A 25,643-nucleotide genomic window follows, 5' to 3' on the forward strand; every position below is an offset into this window, starting at 1 on the left:
CATGGACAGGATGGACTCACCCATCCCTGGGTTGAAAACCAGGTCACTGGAAGGGGCCCACAGGGCAGGGCCCTCCCGACTCAGCTCCCTGCTGCAGGGCGCCCAAACTCCATTCCAGGCCCCAGCCAGGAGCAGATGCGAAAGAGCTTCAATCCCTCCAGAGGCAAGGCTGAGGTGGGAGGGACAATTCTGCTGGCAAAGACCCCACAGCTGGGGCTTTCCAAGCCTTTGGGGGTTCTTTTCCCTGCCCTCAGCCCCATCAGTCAGCTCCATCATGCATGCACAAGGACAGTCTTCCATTCACCCCTTCCCTCCCACCTTCACTAGTCTGCTCTCCACAAAACCGCTGCCCACTGCCTGTGCTCCCCACCCCCACATGTCCCTCAGCCCCCACCCCAGACCCAGAGTTTCTCAGACCATCAGCCTCAAAGCTTCCAAGAATCTTTATTGAACTTGGTGCACGGCGTGCACACATCTGGTGGAGCCGGGGTGAGGTCCTGTGCCCTCTACCAACAGGTAGGGTACCCCCCACCCACATGCGGGCCTTCACTTCTTCCGGGGCTGCTTATCGGGGAACCCTTCGAAGAACTCATTGCACATCATGGCAACGCAGGACAGGAAGACACAGTACTCCTGGAAGTCCACCTCGTTGTCTTTGTTGCTGTCCAAGTTGCTCATCAGCTTCTGGAAGGCAGCTTCATCCGTCCTTTTCTGCAGGGAAGAGGCAACAGGTAGAACCACAAAGTCTGGGGATGGAGCCAAGACTAGACCAGGTTTCCATCTTCAGATGGGAGCTCAGGAAGGCACAGCCACTCCCTGGGGGCCTCGCTTTGGAACCCCAGCTCTCAGGGGCTAGGCTGGGGCCACAGAAGTTCACCCCAAGGGATGAGGAACTCTGAGTACCTGCGCACAGCTGGAGAAGGGGACCACAATGTCTTCCCCCAAGGTTGTTCCAAGAATGCAACTAGACAATGGTCATGAAGGTAACACACAAACTGCATAAAGTTGGATACAAATGGGAGCTGTGAACGCTCAGGAGCGTAGGCATGTGTCTCCATAACTGTGTCTTCACATCCACAGAGACTCAAAAATTATTCATTGCTGGACTGATGGTAAACATCCCGGTTTGTGGATCTCAGCTTTGCACTTTCATTACCTTAGGAAGTTCCTTAGCCTCTCTGAACTTTTGTTGCCCTTCGGTTGAGTTGTACAAAGCGCCTGGCAAAGTCCGGCGGGCGTCCTACCTGTTCGTTCCCAGCCCTCTTTCTGCTGGGCTCCAGGAAATGAGCGGCGGGTGCTCACTGTGTTTCCAACTAGAGCAAGCTCTCTGACCGGACGTCCCCATCTCGGTGACAGATACCAGCTGTAGCTACGACTCTGCCAAAACACTGGTGCCCCCCCACCCAGGCCTTGCCCCTCCTCTGCGGAGAAGGGGGCACACAGGGGCATACTCCCAGGCAGTAGCCACTCACCCCCAAGAAGCTGGGCAGCTCCCGGGTCAGCAGCTCCTTTAGCTCTGACCTGTTGAGCTTGAACTTGTCACCCTCCTTGCCGGAGTACTTGTGGAAGGTGGACACCATCACATCCAGAGCCTTCTCCAGGGGGCATGCCATGGTGGCAGTCAGGATCTGAGGACAGGGTCCCAGAGACACCCTTATCTTCCCCAGCCCCACCCTCAGAATGCCCCACCCCACTCCCATCCCTCAGGGACCACTTGGTGAGACTCTGCTCTCACCAGAGGGGGACCCCAGAAAGGTGGGGCTCAGCTCCTGGTGGAAAGTGTGTGCTTCGGGCCGCCAACACTGGCGAGGACACAGACTGCACAGGCTCTGGATTTCAGGCAGCCTCGCTCAGGCTGGGCCTCACCAACTATTCCGCCCCCCCCCCCCCCCCCCGTACTCCCACGACCACAGCGGCCCCGCCCTGCCGCATTCTCCCCCTGCCAGGGCTGCTGGAGGCCTGCCCAGGGGCCTGCAGCGGAAAAAACAAGTGGCCTAGCCCTAGAGTAGGGAGGGGCAGGGTGAGGTGGCAGGGGCAGGGGTGCAAGGGAGGGGTGGGGAGGCAAGCTCCCTTTGGCTGGGCTGCTGGGTGCAGAGCAGAGGCCCATAGGACACAACCAGACAAAAGGCCAGTTGCCTTCAGTTTTCTTCCCACACCCGAGTGTGCACACACAGGCTTGTGCAACCCAGCAAACACAAGCCAATGTGCAGACCCACAGGTCACACACACTACAGCAACAACATTTGCAAAGCCCAGCATCTCATTACCACCCAGCTAGGTCAAATCCAGCCACCGGCACGCTTCTCGCTTTGTTGGTTTTTTTCCCTTGCATGTGCATGCAGGTGCACACACACACACACACACACACACACCTCCCACCACAGGGCCTCCTCATCAGAATCTCATGCTGGACCCAGTTAGCTCATCTGGCCCCCACCAGCCACTCCTTCCTCTGCCCCGAGCCTGACCCCAGCCTCAACCTGACACCCCTTGCGTGCTAGTCAGGAGACCACGACTCACCAGGCCTAGAGGGAGGAGGAGATGAGGAGAGAGGGTGCGAAGAGAGAAGGAGTGGGAAACCCCAGCGGTCTGTCCTATTTATACCCCGGCCAGGCCCTGCCCATAGCAGGGGTTGGGGAAGAGTGAGAGACAGTCCTCCTATGGGCCCCTCCACCAGCCCCACTGGAAAACCCGCTTCCGGCCCTGGGCAGGCACACTGGACAATGGGAGAGCCCACACAGGCAGGGGTCTCAGCGGGGTGGGTACTCCCCGGTGGGCACAGCTCGACCTGAATTTTAGGGAGCGAGAGGAAGTCTGTGCCTTGGCTATGGGGGACAGAGAAGGAGTGGTCCCACTGGGCAGCTAGAAAGCAGGGTACAGGGGAGGCCAGTGATGGGTGAGAAACTGCCCTGGAAATGCCCATGGCTGGCTTAGTTGGTGGAGCATGCTACTCTAGATCTCTGAATCTCTTGAGTTCAAGCCCCACATTGGGCATGGAGCCTACTTAAAAAATGAAATAAAATAAAATAAAATCTTGAAAAAAAGAAATTGCCCTGGAAATGTGGCTGCCCAAGCACTAAGGAGGGGACCCCAGGCTCAGTGTTGTGGTATGGCTCTTGCTGCCCTTTTCCCCGCTCCAAAGGGCACTCTGCCATGCTGAGTGAGGTCCAGGGCAGGAGCTGGGGGTCTGGAGGAGGAGCAGACCAACACCCAAAGCTGATGCTAGGACCGCCCCAGGCATGTCAGTGGACAAAGGTCCTGGGTGCAGCAGTGATGGAGTAGGGAGTAGGAGTCAAGTGTGGGGCTCAGGGATGGACAGCAGGTACCCAGAGGACTGGGGAGAGGGAGGGTATCAGGAGGGGGTATCTAGAGTTGGGAAAGAATGAAAGTGAAGAACGCAGGTTGGGGTGGAAAGTTAGAGGAGAAATGGCACAAAATGGGGGAGGCAGGGATCAGGGTCACCCTCTCAGAGTGGGGTATGAACTCAGGTTGAATGAGGATCAGGAGTGGGGGGGGCTAAGGCCCTCAACTGGTTATGGCTTCAGGGATGAGTCACGGCTCAAGGTGCCCCCTTCCCCTTCCGATGCAGGGTACGCCTCCCTGGCCAGGAGCAATACCCTAGCCAGACCTCAGACACCCTAATCCTATTAGTTCTGCTCTCTGGGCTCCCACAGCCAGGCCAACAAGCCCGCCCCACCCCTACACCCCACCCTCCTCCTCAGAACAGCCTTGCCGAGGACTGAGCACCATCCCCAGGGAATCTCAGGCTGCCCTGGCATCCTCCTTGACAGCCCTGGGGGAGCTTCTCCTTCAAAGGCCCAAGAGAGAGAAAGAGACACCCCCAAAGCCCCTAGACATTGTCCTCATATTGACCCCACCCCTCCCACCGGAGGTGGAGACCGTATGTTTCCGCTGGGTTGGCCTCCTGCTCTCCAGCACAAAAGACCAGAGAGGAGTGAGGACTCTGCCCCAAGACCCGGACTATCAAAAGAAGCCAAAGCAAGTGACACCAGTTCTTTATTAGGAGTCAAAAGGGCCTCACGTGTGCAGGGCAGCCTCGCGCCCCTCCCGTCACAGCCTCAGAAGGGAGGCAGCAACTGACTGCTCTGTGCTTTTCTAGCTGTGATCCTGGGCAGGTCCCCTCACTTCCCCAGCCTCATGGGTGGGCCCGGCCAGCGTATCAGGTCCTGCCCCAGCAGACCCTTGCCCATGGGAGCAGAGCCTACTGGGAGCAGGGGGGGTCCGGGGGACAGTCCTTGAAGTAGTCGTGACAGAAGGTGCAGAGACAGGCGAGGGAGCGCACGTACTCCACGAAGTCCACCTCGCAGTCCTTGTTGGTGTCCAGAACACTCATGAACTTGTTGTAGTCACACTCTCGCAGCTCGGTCTGTGCAGGGGGAGGGGGAGGGGCAGGTTGAGGGGGGAGCGTGCCACTCCTTGCCCTCCCCTCCCGGGCGGTCCCACGCCTCCCCCACCCTTCTGGGGGCCAGCCTCAGCCTCCTGCTCTGGTCGTTCGCCCACGTCCATGCCCCCCACACCGTCCCTCTCAGATGCCACTGTCTGCTACTGAGCGTCTCTCCCTCCGTCCTCCCAGTAGCCCTGCAAAGCAGCAGGTGTAGCAACTCTCCTTCCCGTCTCACAGATGAGGACACTGGCACTGCTGCCACGTCCGTTCCCTTTCTGGTGTCCCCTCCTCACAGACTCGCCTGTACCCCACTTGCTCAGAGCTTGCCCCCGGGTCTGTCTCTGCAGAGTCCAGGCAGTGCTTCCCCGCAGACTGGCCACCCCAGGTGCTCACCGGGGTCCAGGTGGGCAGCTCCTTCTGCAGCAGCTCCTTGAGCTCTGCCTGACAGAGCTTGTGCTTGTCCCCGCAGCGCCCTGAATATTCCTGGAAGGTGCACACGATGGCAGCCACCGCCTGCTCCAGAGGCCTGGCCATCCTCACTGTCAGAGAACAAGCGTGTGAGACTCATGCCCGAGGCCCAGGGCACCTCTGCCCAGGGCGTTTCCCAGGGACTGCTCCCAGACCTTAGTCTCCACCAGGCTTCGGGCCCCACAAGCTCCCCTCTGAGCAGCCCTCCCTGACCACTCCGGCCCCTTCTAATTTATTTCCCTACTACCCCATTGGTATTTTCCTGGATGGAGGTCTTCTTTCCCTAACATCATTGCAAATTCCTCAGGGAGAGTGCCCCACCCCCCAACCACACCCCCACACTGGGGATCCTTGAGGACTCCCTGACTGTCTACCTTCTCTCGTCCCTGACACCCAGGAAGGGCTCAGTCCCAACTCTGCACCACCATGAGATACAGCCTCCTGACCTTTAGGACCCAAACTCCTTCCGTAGGAAATAGCACAAGGAGACCCTTGCCCTGTGTGCCCCATCTTCAGGCCCTTGGAGAAGCTGGGCATTCTCAGGGAGGGGCCAGGTCTGAGAGGAACCCCCACCACCTCACCACCACCACCGTCACCCATCCCTCCTCCCGTGCACTCTGCTTGGGATCCCCTGTGCATCGAACCAGCCATGCAACCTCAGATGAGCCATTGACACTGGGTGTCAGGGGCCTTACCTGTAAACTGGGGTTCATTCCACCTCTCAGGCCTACTCAGGGACCTGAACCGGCAGTCCACAGAGAGAGTCAGCTCAGGTATTTACCCGTCTGTGATTTGCCCCCACCTGAAGCTGTCTCCCTGCTCCCTGAGGTCGTGAGATAGAAGGCTCTGCATAGGACCACCCTGTTCTGTCAGAGGGGCAGGCTTTCCTGGAAGTGCCCGCCTCCCCCCAATCCCACCGCCTTCTGGGAGGCTGCCTCCAGCCTGGGAAACCCTGAGGCAGTCGGGAAGGCAGTACTATTCCCCTGTGAGCCTAGGGGACAGGAGTGTGCAGCAAGGCTGCCAGGCCATGGCTCTGTCCCTGATGCCCCTCTGCTGGGCCCTGTGGAGCAGAAGGCTGGCAGGGCTGGGGGCGGGGCGACGGGGCAAAGCACTGCCTGTGGTCTCTCTGTGACAGACCAGCGTGGGAGCAAGGTGTCTGTGTTCCCAGCAGAGGAAAGGGCCACACACGCAGGGAATAAGGAAACTCAGAGGTGCTCAGCTGCCCTTCTGGGCTCCTGCCGGCCTGGCTGGCACCACCACGGTTGCTCTTTCAGAAGCTGGGTGCCTGGAGACTGGAGGGAATCCTCTCTTCCCTGTGAAGCCCCGACCCCTGCCAGACCTCAACGCTCCACACCCCTAACCCAAGCTTCCAGACAGCCCTTCACTGTACAAAGGGGCCCTGAGCCCACCATATCTGACGTCCCTCACCTGGCCAGTCCCTGCTGCGCTCGTCCCTCTGCACCCATGCCCAGACCCTGAGCTGCCCTGCCTCCCAATCCAGGGCAGCACCCAAGCAGCTCGTACTCACCGCTGGTGTTGGTTTCAGCTGTAGGAGGCTAGAGACGGGACATCCCTATTTGTAGCCTCCCAACGAAGGAAGGGAGCAATTATGGGGACCCAAGTAGGTCAAGCTGAGGATACCCCCAGGGGCTCCCCTGCCTCCTTCCCTGGCGGCCCTTATTATAGGCCCCACCAGCCCGCCCACCCATGCATACATCAAAGGCCCATTCGGGGCCACAGACACAACCCCCTTATTGTCCACCCCCAGAGCTGGGAACTGGGCACAGCCACCCCCCAACCCCTTCCAGCACAGTTGGAGGAGACAGGCTGATCCATCACATCCACCCCCACCTCTTCACTCTAGAAGCACACATAGCTTCACCCTTAGAGAATCCCTATGCCAGAGGGGATCTTGGAGAGCATCTGCTTAGCGCCCCCCACTTGCAGGTGAGAACACTGAGGCCTAAGATAGCCTCCCTGCCTGACCAGGTCAATGGTTCTTGGTCACTTTGGGCTGTGGACTGCTCTCTCCCCTGAGGAGACCATCTGCAGGGCGTCTAGAAGAATAGGAGGAAGGAAGGCAAACTCTCCGAGGGGCCCTTCCACAGTCAGGCTGACTTCTCTGCGGCCCGCGGCCCGCGCCCCACGGCCCTAAGTGCCGTGAGTGGGCCACAGAACCTGTGCGCTTCCCTGTGCGTACAGCCCCTAGGTCTGTGTCCTGTGTCCTCTGCTCCCTGAGGTCTGATGGGATGGGGCCTGGGTTTCCTCTGGCCTTTAGCTGAAGTATGTAGCCCTTTGGGGTCCCAGCATTATGGGGGGCTGTCCCCCTTGTCTCCCCACCTCAATGAGGCCTGGGCTTCAGCTTCTGTCTTCCTCACCCCACAGACTATGAAAGCCAAAGGTCGTTTGGGCTCAGCTTGGCCAATGCTCTTGGGGCATGAGGGGCCCTGGTGCCCTGCTCACACCCTGGAGTTGGCTTTCTCTTAGATTTTGGTCTCCTCGTTCCCTACTGCCCTGTGAGCGCCTCATTGCTTTGAAACATGTTTTTTAATTCTGTCCAACATTTTTTGTTGTTTTTAGTGGGAACAGGCAGAGACCACCATATTACCAGAAGTGGAAATCCCTCCATATCACTATGACTCTATTCCCTCTCTCATGCCCCCCAGCCTGAGAGACCCTTCCCCATTTCATAGCAGGAGCACCTAAGACCCAGGAGAGTGTGTGGAAAGAGGAAGAGGGGTCAGCACCCAGGCCTCTGAGGAAGCTTGTTGCTGATGGAGGTAGACAGAGAGCTCATGATACCTTGATCCCAGCCCTTCCCCAGAACCCAAACTGTGCCTCTGCATCCTCTCCATGAGGGCTCAGCCCGTGTGTGTGTGTGTGTGTGTGTGTGTGTCTGTGTGTGTGTGTGTGTGTGTGTGTGTGTGTGTGAGGGGGGCGAGCAGGGGGCGGGTAGGGAAAGGAGAACTGTGATTAGCCCTGTTTTATAGGCAACAGGTTACAAGGAGGAGGGGGCAGAAGTGGGGGCCGGCAGTTACTTCACTTCTAGGCCAAGCACCTGTTCCGGCCTGTGATTTCGCGGCTCTGCTACCAGCCCCTTCCCTGCCACAGGTCACCCCACCCTCTGGGCCTCACTTCCCTCATCTGTCAATGATCAGGGATAATAATGGTGACCACTTCATAGGATTTCTGTGGGGCTTATACGAGTTAATATGTATAAAGCTCTCAGATAAATAGTGCCTGGCACATAGTAAGGGCATAAATGTTAGCTGAGAGGTAGGTAACTTGTCCGAGGTCACACAGCTAATAAGTGGTCAGCCTAAGCGCCATCCATTATTCGTGTAGATATTTAAAGGCACCTGTCTGAGTCATTGTGGGCATAGTCATAAGCAAGACACACCAAGCCTGGCTCTGTGGAGATGACAACCTAGTGGGGGACACAGGTAAACAAAAGGACGGTCGGCTGGTGGTGTCAGTGCTGGCAAGAGCCCGAGCGCAGGGCCAAGGGAGAGGGGGTGGTGGTGGGCTGGTACTGTATGTGGTGGTCTGCTGCGCGGCAGCCTGCTTCTCAGGGCCTTCACATTCCTCAGCCTGCTGCACCTTTCCGGAAGGATGCTGCCCCTTTGTCTGCCTGCTGCGGGGGAGGGGCAGGAGCTCACCCAGGAGAGACAGGCACTTTGGGGTTGGAGGACCGTCGTGGAAAGGGCCCTTCACTGGACCTCCCCTGCAAGCTCCACCACCCTCTTGCCACCTGGCCTCGAACTTATCCTTCGCCTGGTTTGGGCCTAATTTCCTTGCCTCCAAAATGGGTTTGGAAGATTCCTACCCTAGGACCTCCATGTGAAAGTGCTTTATGTTACTCACTGTTACAACCTTCCAGCCCACTGAGACCCCTCAATGGAGGTGTCAGGGAGAGGGGAGGCGGAAGGGGGGAACAAGGCCGTCCTCACCGGGTCATTTTGTGCAGTCTTCTTCGGCCTCCACACAGGGCGCAGGTAAAGCTGCTCCTCTCTTGCTTTCCCGAGTTCTAGCAGCGATGGGAATCTGCCTGCCTGTTGGAAGGCCTTCCCAAGCAGCTGCCCTGAATCCCGCTTTCTGCAGTGGTTCCGAATGGACCTCACACTAACCATCCCTCCGAGGCGAGCCGGGGGCCGCCCTCCTCCTTTCCCACCCTCCGCTGTCCACTACCTCCTCTTGCTTCTCTACCCTTGGGCTCTCACCAGAGCTCCCCTGCTGCGGGTGCCGGAGCTAAATGCTGAGGTGTGCACCTCATCTGGAATGTGAGGGTCTCTCCCTGGCCTGTGGGCGTGAGGGTGGGAGTAGATGCATTCTGCCTTGGCAGGATTTCCTACAGTACTGACCCTCCCCCCTCGTCTTCCCCCTCTCCCTCTCCTCCCGGCCCCTCCTCTCTCCACTGCCCCCACCATCACCACCAGGGCCTTTGAAAAGCTCCTGGGAAGCTGTGTTGCCCTTTCAAGGTCAGTGTCTGGTTCTACACCTCAGGGAGAAATAAAATGAAGTGTCCTAGAGTACCTGGACATTCATGTGCTTGTTTCAAAAGGACCTGGGCCCAGGGATCAGGGTGAGCACACCCAATTCCATAGCCCCATGGGGCCAATGAACTGCTGTCAGATTGATCCACCTTCTTCCTCATCATCTAAGCCCCATAAGGGGAGGTGAGAAGGGGGGATTTAATTACTGGGGCTAGAGCCGGGGAGGTCTTTCCTGGGGAGAGGGTCTGAACTGAGACCAAGGAGAGCCTGTGGAGCTTAGAATACTACCTCTTTTGATGGCCGAGCCAGTTATGCCCATTTCCCAGATGGGATCGATGAGTCAGTGGAGAGCTCATGTGACCTGAAGACAGGAGCACAGGGAGCCCTAATTCAGTCCTTCCCCTGTCTCAGAAGCCACCTTTGACGTCAATATCTCTTTTCTTGGAGGGTTAATAGGCTGCCAAGGGTAGACCCTAAAGAGCAAAGGCCAAGGGGACAGCAAGCCCTGACAGGAGGGGTGGCTGTCCTGAGGAGGGTCTCCCAGCTGCAGCTCCATGAGGAGAGAGGAAGCAACCTGTCCCACAATCCTTTGAATGATGCCATTTTCTGGACTCTTCTGCTCTCTGCTTCAGCAGAGATTTTGTGGGAGGACTGTTATGACCAGCTAGGTAAGTCTGGTGTTTGTTAGTCTGTCAAATGCACAGAAGGAAAAGAAATTAGCCCCATTCAGGGACACCTGGGTGGCTCAGTCGGCTGGGTGTCTGCCTTCAGCTCAGGTCATGATCCCAGGGTCCTGGGATCAAGTCCCACATCGGGCTCCTAGCTCAGCAAGGAGCCTACTTTTCCCTCTCCCTCTGCTGCTCCCCCTGCCTGTGCTCTCTCTCTCTCTGTCAAATAAATAAAAACATATTTTTTCAAAAAATTAACCCCATTCAGTGCCCAGCCAGCTGAGGCCAGTCTCCACCAGCCAAAACAGTCCAAGAATGGGGAACTGAGACCCAGCAGAAGTCAGGATCCATTGTGAGTATCCAGACCACCAGCAAGTGAGCCAGGTTTCCCCTTGATTCATCAAGAGACCAAGAACATCTGGACTGTGCTCACCCGGGTCCCCTTCCCTTCCCACAAAGCCCAAGGCTGTGGAGGTGGCCCGGGGAAAGGAGCAAGGCCCACAATGCTCCTCCGTATCCCAAGTTCCACAGAGGTGAGGTGTTTCCTTACAGACCTGAGTCAAGTCCCAACACTGCTCCTTATTCAACGTCTCCTCTTCCGTGAAGTGCAGTTACCACCAGCACACCCATCATCTAATCATTCTGATGATGCAAGGAGACAGTGCTCCACAGGCCCAGCAGAGAGCCTGGCCAGAGGGAGATGTCCAGGAACGCCAATGCTGCTCCCTCCCCACTTCCTCTCTGTGACGAGGGTCTAAGGACAGACCCTCTCCAGGGAATCCAGAGGCCAAGTGACACTGCATGGAGTTGCTGGGAGAGCTGCTTTGGGCATGTGAGTCACCATCAGCAGCACTCCCTGCCCTACTTCTCCTGGCTCTGTCTCCTACAGGACATTAGGGAGGTGGGCTTCTCTCATTGTGAGGCCTGCCCAGCCTGCCTCGGTGTGCAGCCCCAGATGTGCAGTTAAGCAGAACAGTGAGAACACTGCAGCAGGTTGTCCAGGCACCTTCGCACTCGGGTCCCATCCATCTCTGAGCAGGTCTAGTCTGAGGTACTCTGAAAGTGGTCGCCAAGCATCAGAGTTTCCCAGGGAAGTAAGAAAACAATTCAGGAAAATATCATATTGTCTATGGCTTGTCTACTACCCATCCCCTCTTTCTTTATTATGAAAACCCATTTTGGGGGCCCCTGGGTGATGCAGTAGGTTGAGTGGCCAGTTCTTGGTCTCAGCTCAGGTCATGATTTCAGGGTCCTGAGATCGAGCCCTGCATTGGGATTTATGCTCAGCGAAGAGTCAGCTTGTCCCTCTCCCTCCACCTCTGCCCCACCCTCTGCTCCTGCACATGCACGTTTCTGTGCTCACTCTCTCTCAAATAAATAAATAAATAAATAGAATCTTAAAAAAAATTTTTTTTTTCTTTCCAAGTGTCAACATGCCCAGGTAAAAATACTTGGTTGCAGCTAAGTCCAGTCTTATTACATCCTTAAGACCAAAGAGCTGCAAGTGGAAATCCCTGGAGAGAGCACTTTTTGCATAATTAAAAGGCAAAGTCTGAAGGAAAGCTTTTTGCATCTTCCAGACTGGAACATGGACAGTGGAACCTGGAGATATAGCAGCCATCTTGTGATCATGAAGCAGCATGCATGAGGGGAAAAGCATACATACTATAGGTCACAGAGCAAACACAATTGAGAAGGCACTTGGTGTCATATGGCGTCTCCGCCTGAACCAACCTGACCGCCCAACCTACACTTCTTGTATGTAAGACAATTAAGCACCATGGAAATAACCATGCAACTCATAGCTGAATACATTCCAAACTGGTAGAGAATTTTACATCTGAAAGTGGAGTCCTCAAGCAAAAGAATCTAAAAAATACAACTGGCGAAGGGGAGGAGGAAAGACAAAGAGATACAAGAGCTGAATAGACCAGGCTGGAAAGTCAAAGACCCTTGTTACAAAATGACAAAATATTTGGTTGAACTGTCCATTGATGTATCTTGGGATGCAGACCAAATAGAATCCTAAATGTTGTGATAGAGGAAGTGGCAGGAAAAGTTTAGAAAGTTAGCGTAAGCTGGTTCCTTGCAAGAGGGGGATGCTGCTATTACAAAAACCAAGCAGGTGCCATTGGCTTTGGGACCAGGTAATAAGTGAAAGCTAGAAGGACCTCAGGAGGTTAGCAGTAATAATTTGGAAGGCAGTGAGGAAATTGCTACTGAAGGCTGAAGAAAAGGTGACCCCTAGGGACACCTGGGTGGCACAGTCAGTTAAGCGTCTGCCTTCAGCTCAGGTCATAATCCCGGGGTCCTGGGATCGAGTCCCACATCAGGCTCCCTGCTCCGCGAGGAGTCTGCTTCTCCCTCTCCCTCGGCTGCTCCCCCTACTTGTGCTCTCTGTGTCAAATAAATAAATAAAATCTTAAAAAAAAAAAAAGAAAGAAAGAAAAAGTGACCCCTAGTATGTAGTCATGGAATGTCTGGGAACATTACAGTCTATGGTAATAGGAACATAGAAAGCATACCTAATGAACTCATGGATCCAGCTGAGGAGATGTTTAGACAGAATACTGAAAGTGCCTACTTCTTCTGATGCCCATGATAAAACAGGAGAAGAAAGAGATGACCTAAGAAGGAACTGCTCATGTTTTTTAGAGGAAATACAGATGGCCCAGAACAGTCTTTACGGCCAGCACATGGCTCTCAAAGTAATAAATGGCTTCAGGGCAAAGGTCAAATCCAGGGCCTTGCCAATAGAGAGGGACTCAGGGTAAAAACAAAGTCAAAGGTAGAGACTTGGAAAGATTTAAGGGCAAGTCTCACAGATCTCAGATAAGCAGGTTGGCTTCTAATAATTTTGGAAGTGTGCCTCTCAGATGCTTTCAGACAAGAGGGCCTTTCTCCCAGCTCCCTGATTCTCAGTCTAAGGTAGGGAGGGGCCAGTCTCAGAGAGATTTCTAAGTGTGGCATTAGTCTAATTAAATGAATTATAAGTTGACACACAGGAAGCCCAAAACATTTTTTTTTAAGATTTTATTTATTTATTTGACAGAGAGACACAGTGAGAGAGGGAACACAAGCAGGAGGAGTGGGAGAGGGAGAAGCAGGCTTCCCGCCGAGCAGGGAGCCCGACGTGGGGCTCTATCCCAGGACCCTGGGATCATGACTTGAGCCGAAGGCAGACGGTTAACGACTGAGCCACCCAGGCGCCCCTAGCCCACAACATTTTAAAGGAACTACATAATCCTGGGCTGAAAGGGATAGAGACAGTTCAAACAAAAGAAGCTTTGGGTTGTCAACTTCCTTTGGGCAGGGGGCAGCTGAGAAAGCTACAAACACAGACATTTCTTATGGAAAATAAAGAGTTAAAGAGAATGAAACCAACAGCCTAGAGTGTGGACCCAAGAAGAACCACTTATAGGGAGCAGAACTGGGCCCTAATCAAGAATCTGGTGGCATGTGTCTGACTCAATTTCAGAATTGCTATGGACCAATGACACTTTTGTGCCTTTGATCCATCACCACCCCTTTCTGACTAGGAGTGTTTATTATCTGTCTGTCTCACCTTTGCGCATTGAATGTATTGTTCATAGATCTTCAGGTCAAAGGAATTGTTCTTGAGGAGCTGATTAGGGCCTGACATAGATAACAAGACCCTGGACCTCACATTGATGCCTTAACAGGGTGAGACATGGTGGGTCTTGGGAAGGAGGTGACTACATTCTGCACATGGTTGCTAGAAGTCAGACTATGGTATACGGTCTCCCCAGATGGCCACGTCAGTTTTGTGCTACTGCTCCTCACATGAACAGATGGAGCCTAATTCTCTTCCCCTTGAATCTGGGCCAGCCTAATGACTTGCTTGATCAATAGAATGCAGCAGAAGTGATGTTCTTGGATTGCTGAGATAAATCTTAAGCCTCACAGCCCCCATTGGGACCCCTTGGGATGCTCATTTGGGGGATCCTCCCTATCAGAACCTAGCTGCAATGCCCTGAGGGGCCCAAGCTACATAGAGAGGTCATAGGTAGTCATCAGATGACAGTTCCAGCTGAGCTCCCAGCTTGCAACTGGCATCTATTGCCAGGCATATCGAGTAAGCTACCTTGGAAGTTGAATGGATTTGAACTTTCAGATGACTCTAGCTGCAACATCCGTCTGCAACCACATGAAAAATCCCAAATGAGAACCTCATTGACTGATTGCAGTCTCCTTACAGAAACTTGACAGATAATAAATCTGTTTTATTTTTTATTTTTTTAAAGATTTTATTTATTTATTTATTTGAGAGAGAGAATGAGAGAGAGAGAGAGCATGAGAGGGGGGAGGGTCAGAGGGAGAAGCAGACTCCCCGCTGAGCAGGGAGCCCGATGCGGGACTCGATCCCGGGACTCCAGGATCATGACCCGAGCCGAAGGCAGTCGCCCAACCAACTGAGCCACCCAGGCGCCCAATAAATCTGTTTTAATTTACCAAGTGTTGGGTGATTTGTAATGCAACAATAGGTAACCAGAACAGCATCTCTAAGTCACTGAACCAAACCTGAATTGCATACCTCAGACTTATTTTATAAGGCATTTATTTTTTTATTTTTTTATTTTTTTAAAGATTTTATTTATTTATTTGACAGAGAGGTAGCGAGAACAGGAACACAAGCAGGGGGAGTGGGAGACGGAGAAGCGGGCCTCCGGCTGAGCAGGGAGTGCCACGTGGCGCTCAATCCCAGGACCCTGGGATCATGACCTGAGCCAAAGGCAGACACTTAACAACTGAGCCACCCAGGCGCCCTTTATAAGGCATTTAAATGCCAATTTATTTATGCCATTCTTAGTCGGGTTTCCTGTACCTTACAACTGAATACATTCCTAACTGGTAGAGAATTTGGTAACTAGAAGTGGGATCCATTAAAGAGAGAGAGAGAACCTAACGTGTAATTAATTGAGGAGAGGATAGGATAAAGTATGAGGACCTCACCTTTGCTGGCTGGAAAGTCAGTGACTTTGCTAGGAGGTGGCAAGGTGTTTGGTCATGTTGTCACCTGATGGACCATAGGGTGCAGAACAGATGGCAACCTCGCTACAAGTTTAGGGAAAACGGTAGAAAAAAATCAGGATGCTGATATGAACTAGTCTCTGGTAGCTTCCAACAGGAGAAGAATGAACTCAAACTGGAGCCCATCTGAAAGCAGATATCAAAAGAAATACAACTTTGCTAAAACAGGGCCACTGCCCACGGCCTGCAACCTGATAAGAAGTCTTTAATGAGAAGGTCTGCTGGGTTGGTTAGATTACCTTATGCCTCTTGAGCAGATCCTAGCACAGCTAATTGTTCCCAGTACTGAAGGTCAAGGTCTGTCCTTTGTTCTGAGTATATCCTTCCTTCTTTGTTAGACGTATCTCTTTTTATGAAATGACAGTGATGGTGGATGGTATTTGCCTTTTTTAATATCTTTATTGGGAAAAAAAATGTTAGCAAACTCTCAAATTTTTACTGGTACTTGAAATCCCAAAGTCTGGGACTTAAGGCACAGCTCTGGCCTTGGGGAGATTTCCAGAAGAGTCAGAGCCTAGAGGGGGTAGGATCTAAGGAGGCTCTCATTTTCCAGCACCCCAACTGAGCCAGCCAGGGTATGGGGCATCACTGAGCGATTAAAATATGATCAACAGATAAGTTTATTGAGTACAAAAAGGATAGCTAGAGTCCTCGTGAGTCCAGGAGGCCATAGCAGAGCAAGAGCTCTGCTTCAGGGCCGGTCTGGGGGGTCCTGGAAGAACTCATTGCACATGATAGTGACAAGGGCCAGAAAAACAGCATACTCCTGGAAGTCCACCTGCTGGTCACTGTTCTCATCCAGATCGCCCATCAGCTTCTTCAGGCCCTCCTCATCCACCTTCTCCTGAAAGTGAGAAAGAATGGTTCAGCAGGCTGCTCTCCACCCACCCCCACACCAATCACACACCTACTGATCAGAGCCTAGCCCTCTCTCCGCACTGGGCAGTGGTAAGTGGTGGGCAGGGACCTCCTGGGAGCCACAGAGAGGCTCCGGGAGTAAGGACAGGTAGACGTTCACTGGGGAAGGTCTCCAGCTGCCCCTGCTGGGAGTGAGGAGCACCCAGGTACTCCCTGAGCCCAGCAAGGTGGGCATCACTACCCCCACTGTGCTGATGAACAAATTAAAAATTTCTGAATTCAGAAAAGGCAAACTTTTTAATACCAGCCAAAAGGAAACCAAATTAGAAAAGCTTAACCAAAAAAAGTTTTTAAAGGAATAAAGGACATGCCCCATAAGTTCAAAGCCTGAGACCTGACTTTGAATTCTTTGGGAGTCAATATGAGGCAGGTGAGGGGCAAATTGAAAGTTGACTGCATTTTTCTGCAAACTGCCCCAGGGCGCATGTGTCAGCTGGGCTCTCCTCTCCCCACATACCTTCTTCGTTTGGCATATAACATGGACACTAAGAGTGAGAGAACTGTGTGCTCTTCGGCCAATCACTTCCCCTCTCTGGACTTTGGTTTGCTCAACTCAGTGAGGGATTGGACAGATGGACGCTGAGGGCCCTGACAGCCACCCATCCTCTGGAGAGCCGCAGGAACGGCAGTGACAGGGCACTCACACGTGGGTGGGCCTCGGCCCCCTCGGTGAGGCTGCACCCTGTGTCTGCACCCGCAGGCAGTCCCCACACACACATCAGGACCCTCCCACCCCAGCCAGCCCCACTCACCCCAACAAAGCTGGGCAGCTCCTTGTGCAGAAGGGCCTTCATCTCCCCCTTACTCAGCTTGAACTTGTCACCCTCTTGGCCAGAGTACTTGTGGAAGGTGGTGACCATCACAGCCAGCGCCTGCTCCAGGGGACTGGACATCTTGGATCTGGGGCCACAGAGGTGGCAGGTGATGGAGACACTTCATCCCAGCCCGCAGGACACTCTGCCCTTGTGCCCCAAAGTGCCTCTCCAAACCCCTCTCTGCATCTCCCCGAGACTGTTTCTCCCCGAGGAGTCATCTCCCCCACAGACGAGGGACCCCCAAGGCCAGAGGAAGTACCCTTGGGAAAGTACGTTTCCTCCACTAGACTAAGGACTCTCAGAGGGTAGGCATGAATCTTCCCTCCCAGTAGAGACCTCTGAGTCGGGAGGGGGAGGGGAGTACTGTCTCTACCAGACAGGGCACAGCTGAAGGTCACTGAGCCACCCTCCCCACCAGGAAGGGTCCTACTGGCATGGGTACTATAGGGATTACATGTCCTGGGCCCTGGGCACACAGCAGGACAGAACTCAGAGGCCATCTTTTCCACGGCTCTGCCTCTGAGAATGCTCTGAGCAGCCCCGGGATGCTCGGGGGGGCCTGGGGTAAGCCCCAGGACCTGGTGTCAGCAGCAAGTAAAGTCCTGGGCCCATCCCGCTGGCTCTGCCTTCCCAAGGGGGAGGAGATGGGCAGGGCATGCAGCTACGCAGGGCAGGGGCCCAGGCACCTGAGATCCCTGGCTCTTGTCCCTTAGTCCTGCTCGAATCCAGGACTTCACAAAAACAAAAACCAAACTCCAGACTCTTGTTAAAGCACCACTCTCCACACCTCATATTCCTAGGCCTAGGTCCCCAAGAAGGGTCTCTAGATTGAGATGCCTAGACCGGGAGACCCAAGAGAAGGCCTCAGAGCAACCCCTAAACTAAGACCTCACAGAGGAGCCTGGAAAAAACTCAGTCGGACACTTCACACAAGGTCCCCCAAAGGGAGAGACCCAGAATGAGGAAGCTATGGAGACAAAGATTAAGACAGAGGAATAAGGCAGAGACCCCTGGGGTCCCCCCAACCAGCCCTCAGCAAGACAGAGGCACTCACCAGACCAGATGACAGAGAGGCTCTGGAAGGAAAGCAAAGGGCCAGGCGCCCACACTGGGGTTTATATGCTTGCCCCACTGGCCCCCAGCCTGGCATTTTAAGGAAATCAAACTTGCCCCAACCTGATCCCGCTGAAGCCTGGCCTCCTGCCACCCCCACCCACTCCCTGCCAGCCCCCCACCCCAGACTCTGCCACCCCTGCCAGCCCCACCACCAGCTGGACGAGAAGGCCCCACCTAGGCCGTGGAGGGGAGTGGGAGGTGTCATGGGGAAGCAGGGTGAGGGGCCATCACCCCTGTTTGTGGGACTGGAGTCTCATGCCAGGCCTTGCTCGAATGACACATGCTTGTGGGCTGCAGCTCATTTGTGAGTCAGAGGATACAGGCACCCAGGGACTTCCCAGGCCCGTGTGTGTGTGTGTGTGTGTGTGTGTGTGTGTGTGTATGTGTGTGTGTGTGTGTGTGTGTGTGTGTGTGTGTGTGCGCTTGCAAGCTGACTTTAGGGACTCACGGGGGGGGGGGGCTTTGTAGCTGGCAACGGAATTCCTCTTGGTAAAGTAATGAGGGAAGCGTGTGCCTAAAAACAGCTTGAAAGGCCCCTGTGGGTAGGAAAGCATCTGGAAGGAGGCAGGGAAGCCCTGAGAGACCCTCGCAGTGGGGGTGAGCAAGTCAGTGGGGACTGTAAGGAAGCCCCTGGAGGTTCGAAACGGAGAAAGGAAGGCTTGGGGGGTGGGCAAGTGAGGAGGGGCCGGACAGGTTCCCAAGCGGAGGCCTGGGCTGGGGCAGGCCACAGCCATGGCCCTCCTCACCCCATCCCTCCAGGCTCCTCCCCATACCCAGAGAAAGGCCAACACTGCAGCCATTCAGGACCCAGCCCAGGGGCGGGGTTTTCAGGGAAGAGCGGGCTTCACGCCTTCCCCTCCCAGGCGCCCCTGCCTACTGCTCCTTCTACCCCCACCAGTCTGGGCACCGCCCTTCCGGCCGCTAGCTCCCCTCCCCCTTCCAGATGTCCAGCAGCTTCTTTCCCCTCCCCCAACGCCCCAATCCTAGGTGACTCACCCACTGTTCCAGGCCCAGATGCCCAGGCAGTGACTCAGCGGCACCCGCCTCCTCCCTGGAGGCCAGGGCAGCACTTGGAAACCCCAACCCAGCCTGGGAGGAGAGGATGCTGGCACGGAGACCCTTCATGGACGCCCCCTCTGGGAGCTTTGAGTTAGCCACCACAGAGGAGCTGGGACTGAGAACTGACAGGGTCAGATGGAAGCCAGGCTGCTGTCTCCTGGGGTCACCATGGGACTCAGGGCAGCCTGAATAGTGCAGATGGAGTCAGGCCTTGGAGCCCCCGGTGTCCCCTCCTTTCCAAGGCACATGGACCCCTTCATGCTACTGCTCCTCCCTGTCAAACCTTATTTCATGTAGAGCTTGAAATAAAAATCCTTCACCCTGAGGGTAAAGCCCAGTGGGTGCAATGCATTGCTTTTCGAAGCACTTCTTCCATTTTGCCTCAGGACGGGAGAGAAGGCCTCTCAGGCTCAGATATCACAGTGGTGCCCATGGCTCCTCCACGAAGCCTGGCAGTGAGCTGCTTGGACTCTGCCCCAACCTGCTTTCCGACCCCCTCTACGCATACCCTAACTGCCTGGCTCACCGTGTCTTGAGCGCATCGTACATGCACCCGGCACGCTGGGACCCGCTGCTTGTCCTGACCCCTGCTCCCAGCATCTCTTCCCGGTGGAACCCCATCTATCCTTCAAAGGCTGGGTGAACGCCACCTACTTCAGGGAGCCTTCCCCGGGCCCAGCCAGATTCCATCTCCACCTGCCCTGTCCCATACAAGGACTCCTTTTGTCGCTGTGCACTAGAGCATCGGCCCTGCGCTGAATCATCCGAGGGCTTGTCTTCCCTTGCCCTCACCCCCACACGGTGAGCTCACTGGGCAGGGGCTGGGTCTTACTCGTTTCTGCATGAACAAAGCGTCTCACACACACCCCCTGCCAATGCAGTGGGGCACTGGGGATGGTATGTAGGAGCCAGGGGACCTTCTCGCCTCCCAAATCACACCACGGATTCTGTTACCAAATCCTAACTTCCCCAGATCCCAGGAGTGTCACTTAGACCCTGGGCTGGAAAACAGCTTCGGGAAGCGGCAAACCCCTCAGGAAACATCCGCTGCAGCCCTGGGGCCCAGGGAGGGAGGGAGCTGAGCGAGTGCCCCAGCAGCAGGGATGGAGACCGTGGAAACTGGGAGAAAAGGTCAGAGAGCCACAGAAACAGAAGGACTGTGAAGGAAATAAGAGAGCAGAGAGAGAGAGCCACTGATTACCAGGGGCAGCCCCCCGGGAGACCTGTCCCTCACCAGGAACTGAGGCCCGGATGGTGCCCTCAAGTGGCCGTATTCCTGAGACTGGTGAAAACCACATTAATTTGCCACTAACTCACAGTGTGAGTTGAGCAACACCCTCCCAGTCAGCAGAGCAGGAGGGTTGGACAGAATGACTCCAGCGTCCAATCCCGGCCACATTCTCCACTTGGCCATGAAGGCAGAGAAGCTGGGCCACAGCTGGGCAATGGGCACGTCGCTGGCAGTGACTCTGCCCATGCCCAGCCTGAGAAGCTGGGTCATGGCTCTCTGTCCCCCACCATCCCCACCCCCCCACCCCCCCACCCCCCCACCCCCCCACCCCCCCACCCCCGGGGCTGCTGGGGCCAGAGGCGTGCAGCCTAGGTGGCTGTTTCCCCACCTGGTTCCTGCCCCCTGGTGGTTGAGACCTGTGGTTGGCAGCCAGTCCCACCTCTACCCCCCACCTCCTCCCTACCACCTTTCCCGGTCCCCAGCCCTGGCCCCGCCCGGCCCCTGACTCACGAAGGCGGAGGCAGTGCTGACTCACTTCCAAGGGGCCTTCCCACACCCACACCCTCACACCTGCCTGACACAGGAAGTCTTTCCTGGACAGTGCCTGCTGAGCAGCACAAGCAGACCTTGGAGACGGAAGCCCATGTCTAGAAGCTGTTAGGAGCCTTAAGGACAGGGGCAGGAGGGAACGAGGTGGCCTGAGTGAGGGACTGAACACTGCCAAGCTCTGCCCACACAACCCTTTCCCCAGGACAATTCGGCAGAAAGAGAAATGGCCCCAGTGTTGGGGCCCCAGGTTGAAGCCCTGGCATTCCGTCTGGCTCACCATGCGACCCTGGCCAGTTGCACTGCACCATTGACCTTCCACTTTTCACCACAGGGATCCCTTTTATTAGTCCTCTACCCCCCAAAATATGCTTTGAAATATTTTCTTTTTTTTTTAAGATTTTATTTGAGAGAGAGTGAGCGCGCGAGAGAGAGAGAGAGAGAGAGAGAGAGAACACAAACTGCAGGGGATGGGCAAAGGGAGAGGGAGGAGCAGACTCAGCCTGAGACGTGGAGACTTGGGGCTCAGGCTTATTCCAGAACTCCAGGATCATGACCTGAGCAGAAGGCAGACGCTTAACCGACTGAGCCATGCAGGTGCCCCGCTTTGAAATATTTTCTCATAACAAACTGCATTAAATAATTTATCTAACTATCCCCTGATAGCATGATCAGCACAAGAAAACCTGATGATATCACCATGCAATGAGCTAATGCATTCCCAGTGCTGGAGGGCTACGTGGCTGACATTATGGAGTACCTACTGTGTGCTAGGTGATCTCTGTATGTTATTCCATTTAATTTACACAACTATCCCAGGAAGTTGGTACAATCTCACCCACTCTACAGAGGAGGAAACTGAGGCTCAGGCAAGTTTGCCCAAGTTCACACAGTTAACGAGGCATGACAAACATAGGTAGTCACAATGGTAACACTCTTCTATAAGCCCCAATCCCTGCGAATCCCTGAGAGCTCTAACCTTTCCACTCAGACCGTGACGCTCTGCCATTCTCTCCCCACACCCCCACCTGGCCTCTTGGACTCATTTCTCAACCTCACCAGGGCCTAGGGGAGCATCTCCTCCACCTGCTCTGCTCTGGCATCTTCAACCACCTGCCCCTTTCCCCTTGCCTTCCAACTGCATTCTGGCCTGCATTTAAAGCAGACTTAAAAATAACCTTCCTCGGATCTTCACCTCCCTCAGTACCCTCTCTGCCACAAATAACACCACCATCCACCTAATGACCCAAACCAGAAACTTGGCTGTCCTCCCAGCCTCCTGCTTCCCCATCTCTGCCTTCCGCCCGCCTTCTCAATGCCACTCATCTCTGCCAGACTGCCTGAGCTGCCACCACGTCCCTGTTCCCCTGGGTGGTTGTAAGCACAGCTGGACTCTTCTCACACCCCAACCTTGCCCCCACTCCGACCCCTTCTCAGCTCTGCCTCCCCAGTGATCTTCCTAAATCCAAATCTGAGCATGTCACCCCTCAGGTGAAAGCACCGTGATGTCTCATAACTTTGAGGAGAAGGCTACCAAACGTGACACGCCTTCCCAGGCACCAACCTCACTGATGCACAGGCCACGGCCTCCCATGCATCAAAGCCCCCACCTAAGCCACTCATTCTCTCCGAGAGCACTTCCTCAGTTTGTTCCCTGTCGATCTCCTAATCACCCTTTCAACTCAGCTCTAAGATCATCCCTGTGCCGCACCCTGAAGCTGCTCCCCAGCCTCCCCACATACTAGAGCACACACACGCACAGAGTTAGGTCCTCTTATGGAGCTCACTAGCCCCCTGCCCTGTAACAGCAACTTTTTTTTTTTAAAGATTTTTTATTTATTTATTTGAGAATGAAAGAGAGAGAGCACGAGAGGGAAGAGGGTCAGAGGGAGAAGCAGACTCCCCGCCGAGCAGGGAGCCCGATGTGGGACTCGATCCCGGGACTCCAGGATCATGACCTGAGCCGAAGGCAGTCGCTTAACCAACTGAGCCACCCAGGCGCCCCTATAACAGCAACTTTTATGAGACTATTTCTTTATGCGTCTCCCCCACTAGGCTGGGCTGCTGAGAAACAGACATTGAGTATTGGTCATTCCCAGTGTCCCCAGTGCCTAACACAGAGCAGGTGTTTGGAGAATGGCCAGCGCTGTCCCTCATTGCCACCGCCCTCCCCCTCCCTTCAACACCACATTTCCAGACCAGGCTCTACCCCCACCCCAAACCTTCTAGAAGCTGACTTGCTACCACTGCATCCACCCAACTCTCTCCATTGTCACCAGATGCTTCCTTCTTGCCCATGCCAGTGCTTTGGGGAGGAGGCAATTAAACACCCCACTCCCCAAAAGGGTTTCTAGGGGAGCGGAGCCCTTCCACTCCTCTCTCTGTCAACAAGGAAGAGGTGAGAGTCCACACTATGCTTCTCTCTTTCTCAACCAGCTGGCTGCACCCTCCTCACCTTCCCGGTGAGCCCATCCCGCAGGGCAGGGTACAGCTGGGCAGCGGCTCTCTGTGAGAAGGTAGGGAAGGTCAGTTTGGGAAGCAGCAGGAGAAGAATGCAGCATTAACTAGGGTCAATCCTCAGGGGATGTGGTCAGGAACAAACCACTCCTTGTGCCCCCAACCTCCAGCCACACCCACCAGAATCCATGTCCTCGCGAAGAAAGCAGGCCATCCCCTGGCACTGCAGGACTTCAGGTTTGGGGACTTGCTTCCCCTACCCACAACTCCTTACAGAGGCCTGTAGTTCCTGAGGTCTGGTGTCTGACTCAGAAGCCTAAGACACTCCCCCTCCCCACCTGAAAGTTCCTTATGGCCTTGCTCAGCCAGCCAGCGAGCAAGCACCCAGGTCTGGGGAGCAGGTTTCTACCATTTGCCAGAACGGAGGTTCCAAGGATGGAAAATGTCATTTGGTAAGACTGGTGCTAACAGGAATCAACATAAAGCAGAAAGAATGGCCATTTTCCCAGAAACACCCAACATGAGAGATGCATTTTAATGTGTTCTAATAAACCCAGGCAACTTCCCAAATCTCAGAAAGGGACTAGGGGCAGCTTCAAAAAAAGAAAGTTGACTAAGGAAGGTGAGCTGTGATTTAAAAAATTACAGGGTGTTGCTCATGAGGAAGTGGTTTAAAGAGAGATGTTTTGAGAGATCGATGTGTAATACTAGGAAATGGTGACAGCAGAGAAGACAGATTCTAGGTTTTAACCTTGACCTCACCATGTTCTCGTTCTATCAGTCAGGATCTTCCAGCTGTAAGAAGCTCCAAGCAAGCTCACTGAAGCCAAAAAGGGAATGTGTTGTGTTATATAACTGGTAATCTCACTGAGATAATTCGAAGGATCAATGAACCATAGCCTTGGGGCTAGAAAGGGGAACTCAGCACCATCCATCCATCCATCCATCCAAACATCTGTCCGTCCTTGCCTCATCACTGTTCACTGTTCATCTCTTTGAGGCTGTATTTACTCTTACCACAGCAGGAACAAGGAACATGGCCATAGGCCGTCCTTAGCTTTGTAAAACCCAGTGCCCATCTATCCCAGGAAGAGCCCTGATTAGCCCTTACTTGGTTCACACACTCAGCCATGAACCAATTCCTGGGTCCCGGGAGCAGGGTGCGATGGACTGGCCACTGTGGGTCAGGTCAAGGGACTCTTACCAGAAGCAGAGAGCTATCACAGTCACTACGCTAGCCATATGACCTTACAGATGGTCCTTAATCTCCCTCTAAACATCAGTTTCCTCTTCTGTATTGTGAGAATGCTATGGCCCCCCTCCTCACAGATCAAATGAGATGATACACATAAAGCACATAGTGAGGACTCAATGACTGTTTTAGATGCAACAGTAGAAGAAACCATGACATACAGTAAGAACAGCATCATTAATGAGATGGGGTTGTCTGACATCTCAGCAAAATGAAAGTACAATCAAACCCCATACCTACCCCCAAACACAAGAACAATAATTTATTCCTGGTTTCCTTGTCAATATTTGTTTGTCCTTTGAAACTTTATTTGGTCATCTGCTAGTATCAGATGTTAACAGTTTAGGAAAAAATAACAAAGTAGATCTTAAAATTGAGAAAAATCTGTTCATTTGCTTGATTCTTTCTCCTAGCTTGGAAATGATCATATTTTCCCCATTATAATTGGCAAAACACCCAGGTCTGGCTTCAGAAATAGTGGAATTTGGTGACAGCCCGGCCTGATCCATTTCAATGCCTCCCTACACCCTGTGTCATAGACAAGGAAACTGATTCCCTGCATCAGGGTAGACACACCATCATGCCAGCTTACTCACGCGGCCTGCTAAGATCATCCACCGCCGTGTGCCTTGGCTCTCTATCCACCAACCAGCCTCTGCTTTGCATCTGGATTCTCAAAGGGACTTTCCTCCTGGGAAGAAATTAAGCTGATTTCTGGAATGTTTGGGTTTGCCAGGCAGTCATAAGAATGAAGAAGAATTAATCTCTCAGAACAAGACCATCACTACGTGAAGTGATAAAAAATGTCTTTTTGAACTTAGATAAACATCTGCTTTGAAGAAGGAAAGAGGGCAGCCGGCAGGTAGGAGGGAGAAACTAAAGTTTACTGAGTGCTTACTCTTTGTAGACGTTGCTTAAGTACAATGCATACACCGTCTAGTTCAACCCTCCCAACCAGCCTATGACGTGGGCAATGTCTGTGGTTAATAGATCAGGAAACAGAAGCTCAGGAGATTCGGTATAGAGCCAGGATTTAAATTCAGGGGCCCTGCTACTGAGCACCACTCCTCAGTCACCTCGCTGCCAGCTCTCCACCCCAAGTTCCGGCCCCGGCCACTTCCTGGGCCCTCTTCTCATCCCTGTGTCTGCTGGTGGGGCTGTCA

The 25,643-nt window shown here is 54.1% G+C and overlaps 3 protein-coding genes across 9 annotated transcripts; all 3 read right to left on the reverse strand.

Moving 5' to 3' along the window:
* Positions 1-427: 427 nt before the first annotated feature.
* Positions 428-2,629, reverse strand: S100A4 (S100 calcium binding protein A4). Of its 2 annotated transcripts, none has more exons than XM_028090217.2 (3): positions 2,521-2,629; positions 1,473-1,628; positions 428-711 (listed from the first exon to the last, which is right to left on the reverse strand). In XM_028090217.2, the coding sequence occupies exons 2-3, from the start codon at positions 1,611-1,613 to the stop codon at positions 547-549; spliced, it is 306 nt and encodes a 101-aa protein (XP_027946018.1). In that variant the 5' UTR covers positions 1,614-1,628; positions 2,521-2,629; the 3' UTR covers positions 428-546. The 2 variants fall into 2 exon arrangements, with proteins under 2 accessions (XP_027946018.1, XP_027946020.1); XM_028090219.2 differs by lacking the exon at positions 2,521-2,629 and adding an exon at positions 1,736-1,831.
* Positions 2,630-4,039: 1,410 nt separating this feature from the next.
* Positions 4,040-6,505, reverse strand: S100A3 (S100 calcium binding protein A3). 2 transcript variants are annotated; one of them, XM_028090242.2, is made up of 3 exons: positions 5,569-6,505; positions 4,799-4,944; positions 4,040-4,387 (listed from the first exon to the last, which is right to left on the reverse strand). In XM_028090242.2, the coding sequence occupies exons 2-3, from the start codon at positions 4,937-4,939 to the stop codon at positions 4,223-4,225; spliced, it is 306 nt and encodes a 101-aa protein (XP_027946043.1). In that variant the 5' UTR covers positions 4,940-4,944; positions 5,569-6,505; the 3' UTR covers positions 4,040-4,222. The 2 variants fall into 2 exon arrangements, with proteins under 2 accessions (XP_027946043.1, XP_087885170.1); XM_088029044.1 differs by lacking the exon at positions 5,569-6,505 and having other exon boundaries at positions 4,799-5,039.
* An 8,314-nt stretch (positions 6,506-14,819) lies between these two features.
* S100A2 (S100 calcium binding protein A2) lies at positions 14,820-25,393 on the reverse strand. Of its 5 annotated transcripts, none has more exons than XM_028090173.1 (3): positions 25,073-25,393; positions 16,757-16,904; positions 14,820-15,930 (listed from the first exon to the last, which is right to left on the reverse strand). In XM_028090173.1, exons 1-3 carry the CDS (start codon positions 25,144-25,146, stop codon positions 15,778-15,780), a joined length of 375 nt encoding a protein of 124 aa, XP_027945974.1. In that variant the 5' UTR covers positions 25,147-25,393; the 3' UTR covers positions 14,820-15,777. The 5 variants fall into 5 exon arrangements, with proteins under 5 accessions (XP_027945974.1, XP_027945976.1, XP_027945975.1 ...); XM_028090175.1 differs by having other exon boundaries at positions 25,077-25,392; XM_028090174.2 differs by lacking the exon at positions 25,073-25,393 and adding an exon at positions 23,227-25,066.
* Between the last annotated feature and the right edge of the window lie 250 nt (positions 25,394-25,643).

This window comes from Eumetopias jubatus, unplaced genomic scaffold (assembly GCF_037043125.1).
Source record: "Eumetopias jubatus isolate StellerSeaLion01/CBP00866 unplaced genomic scaffold, mEumJub1_p1.0 scaffold_12, whole genome shotgun sequence".
Taxonomy (NCBI): Eukaryota; Metazoa; Chordata; class Mammalia; order Carnivora; family Otariidae; genus Eumetopias; species Eumetopias jubatus.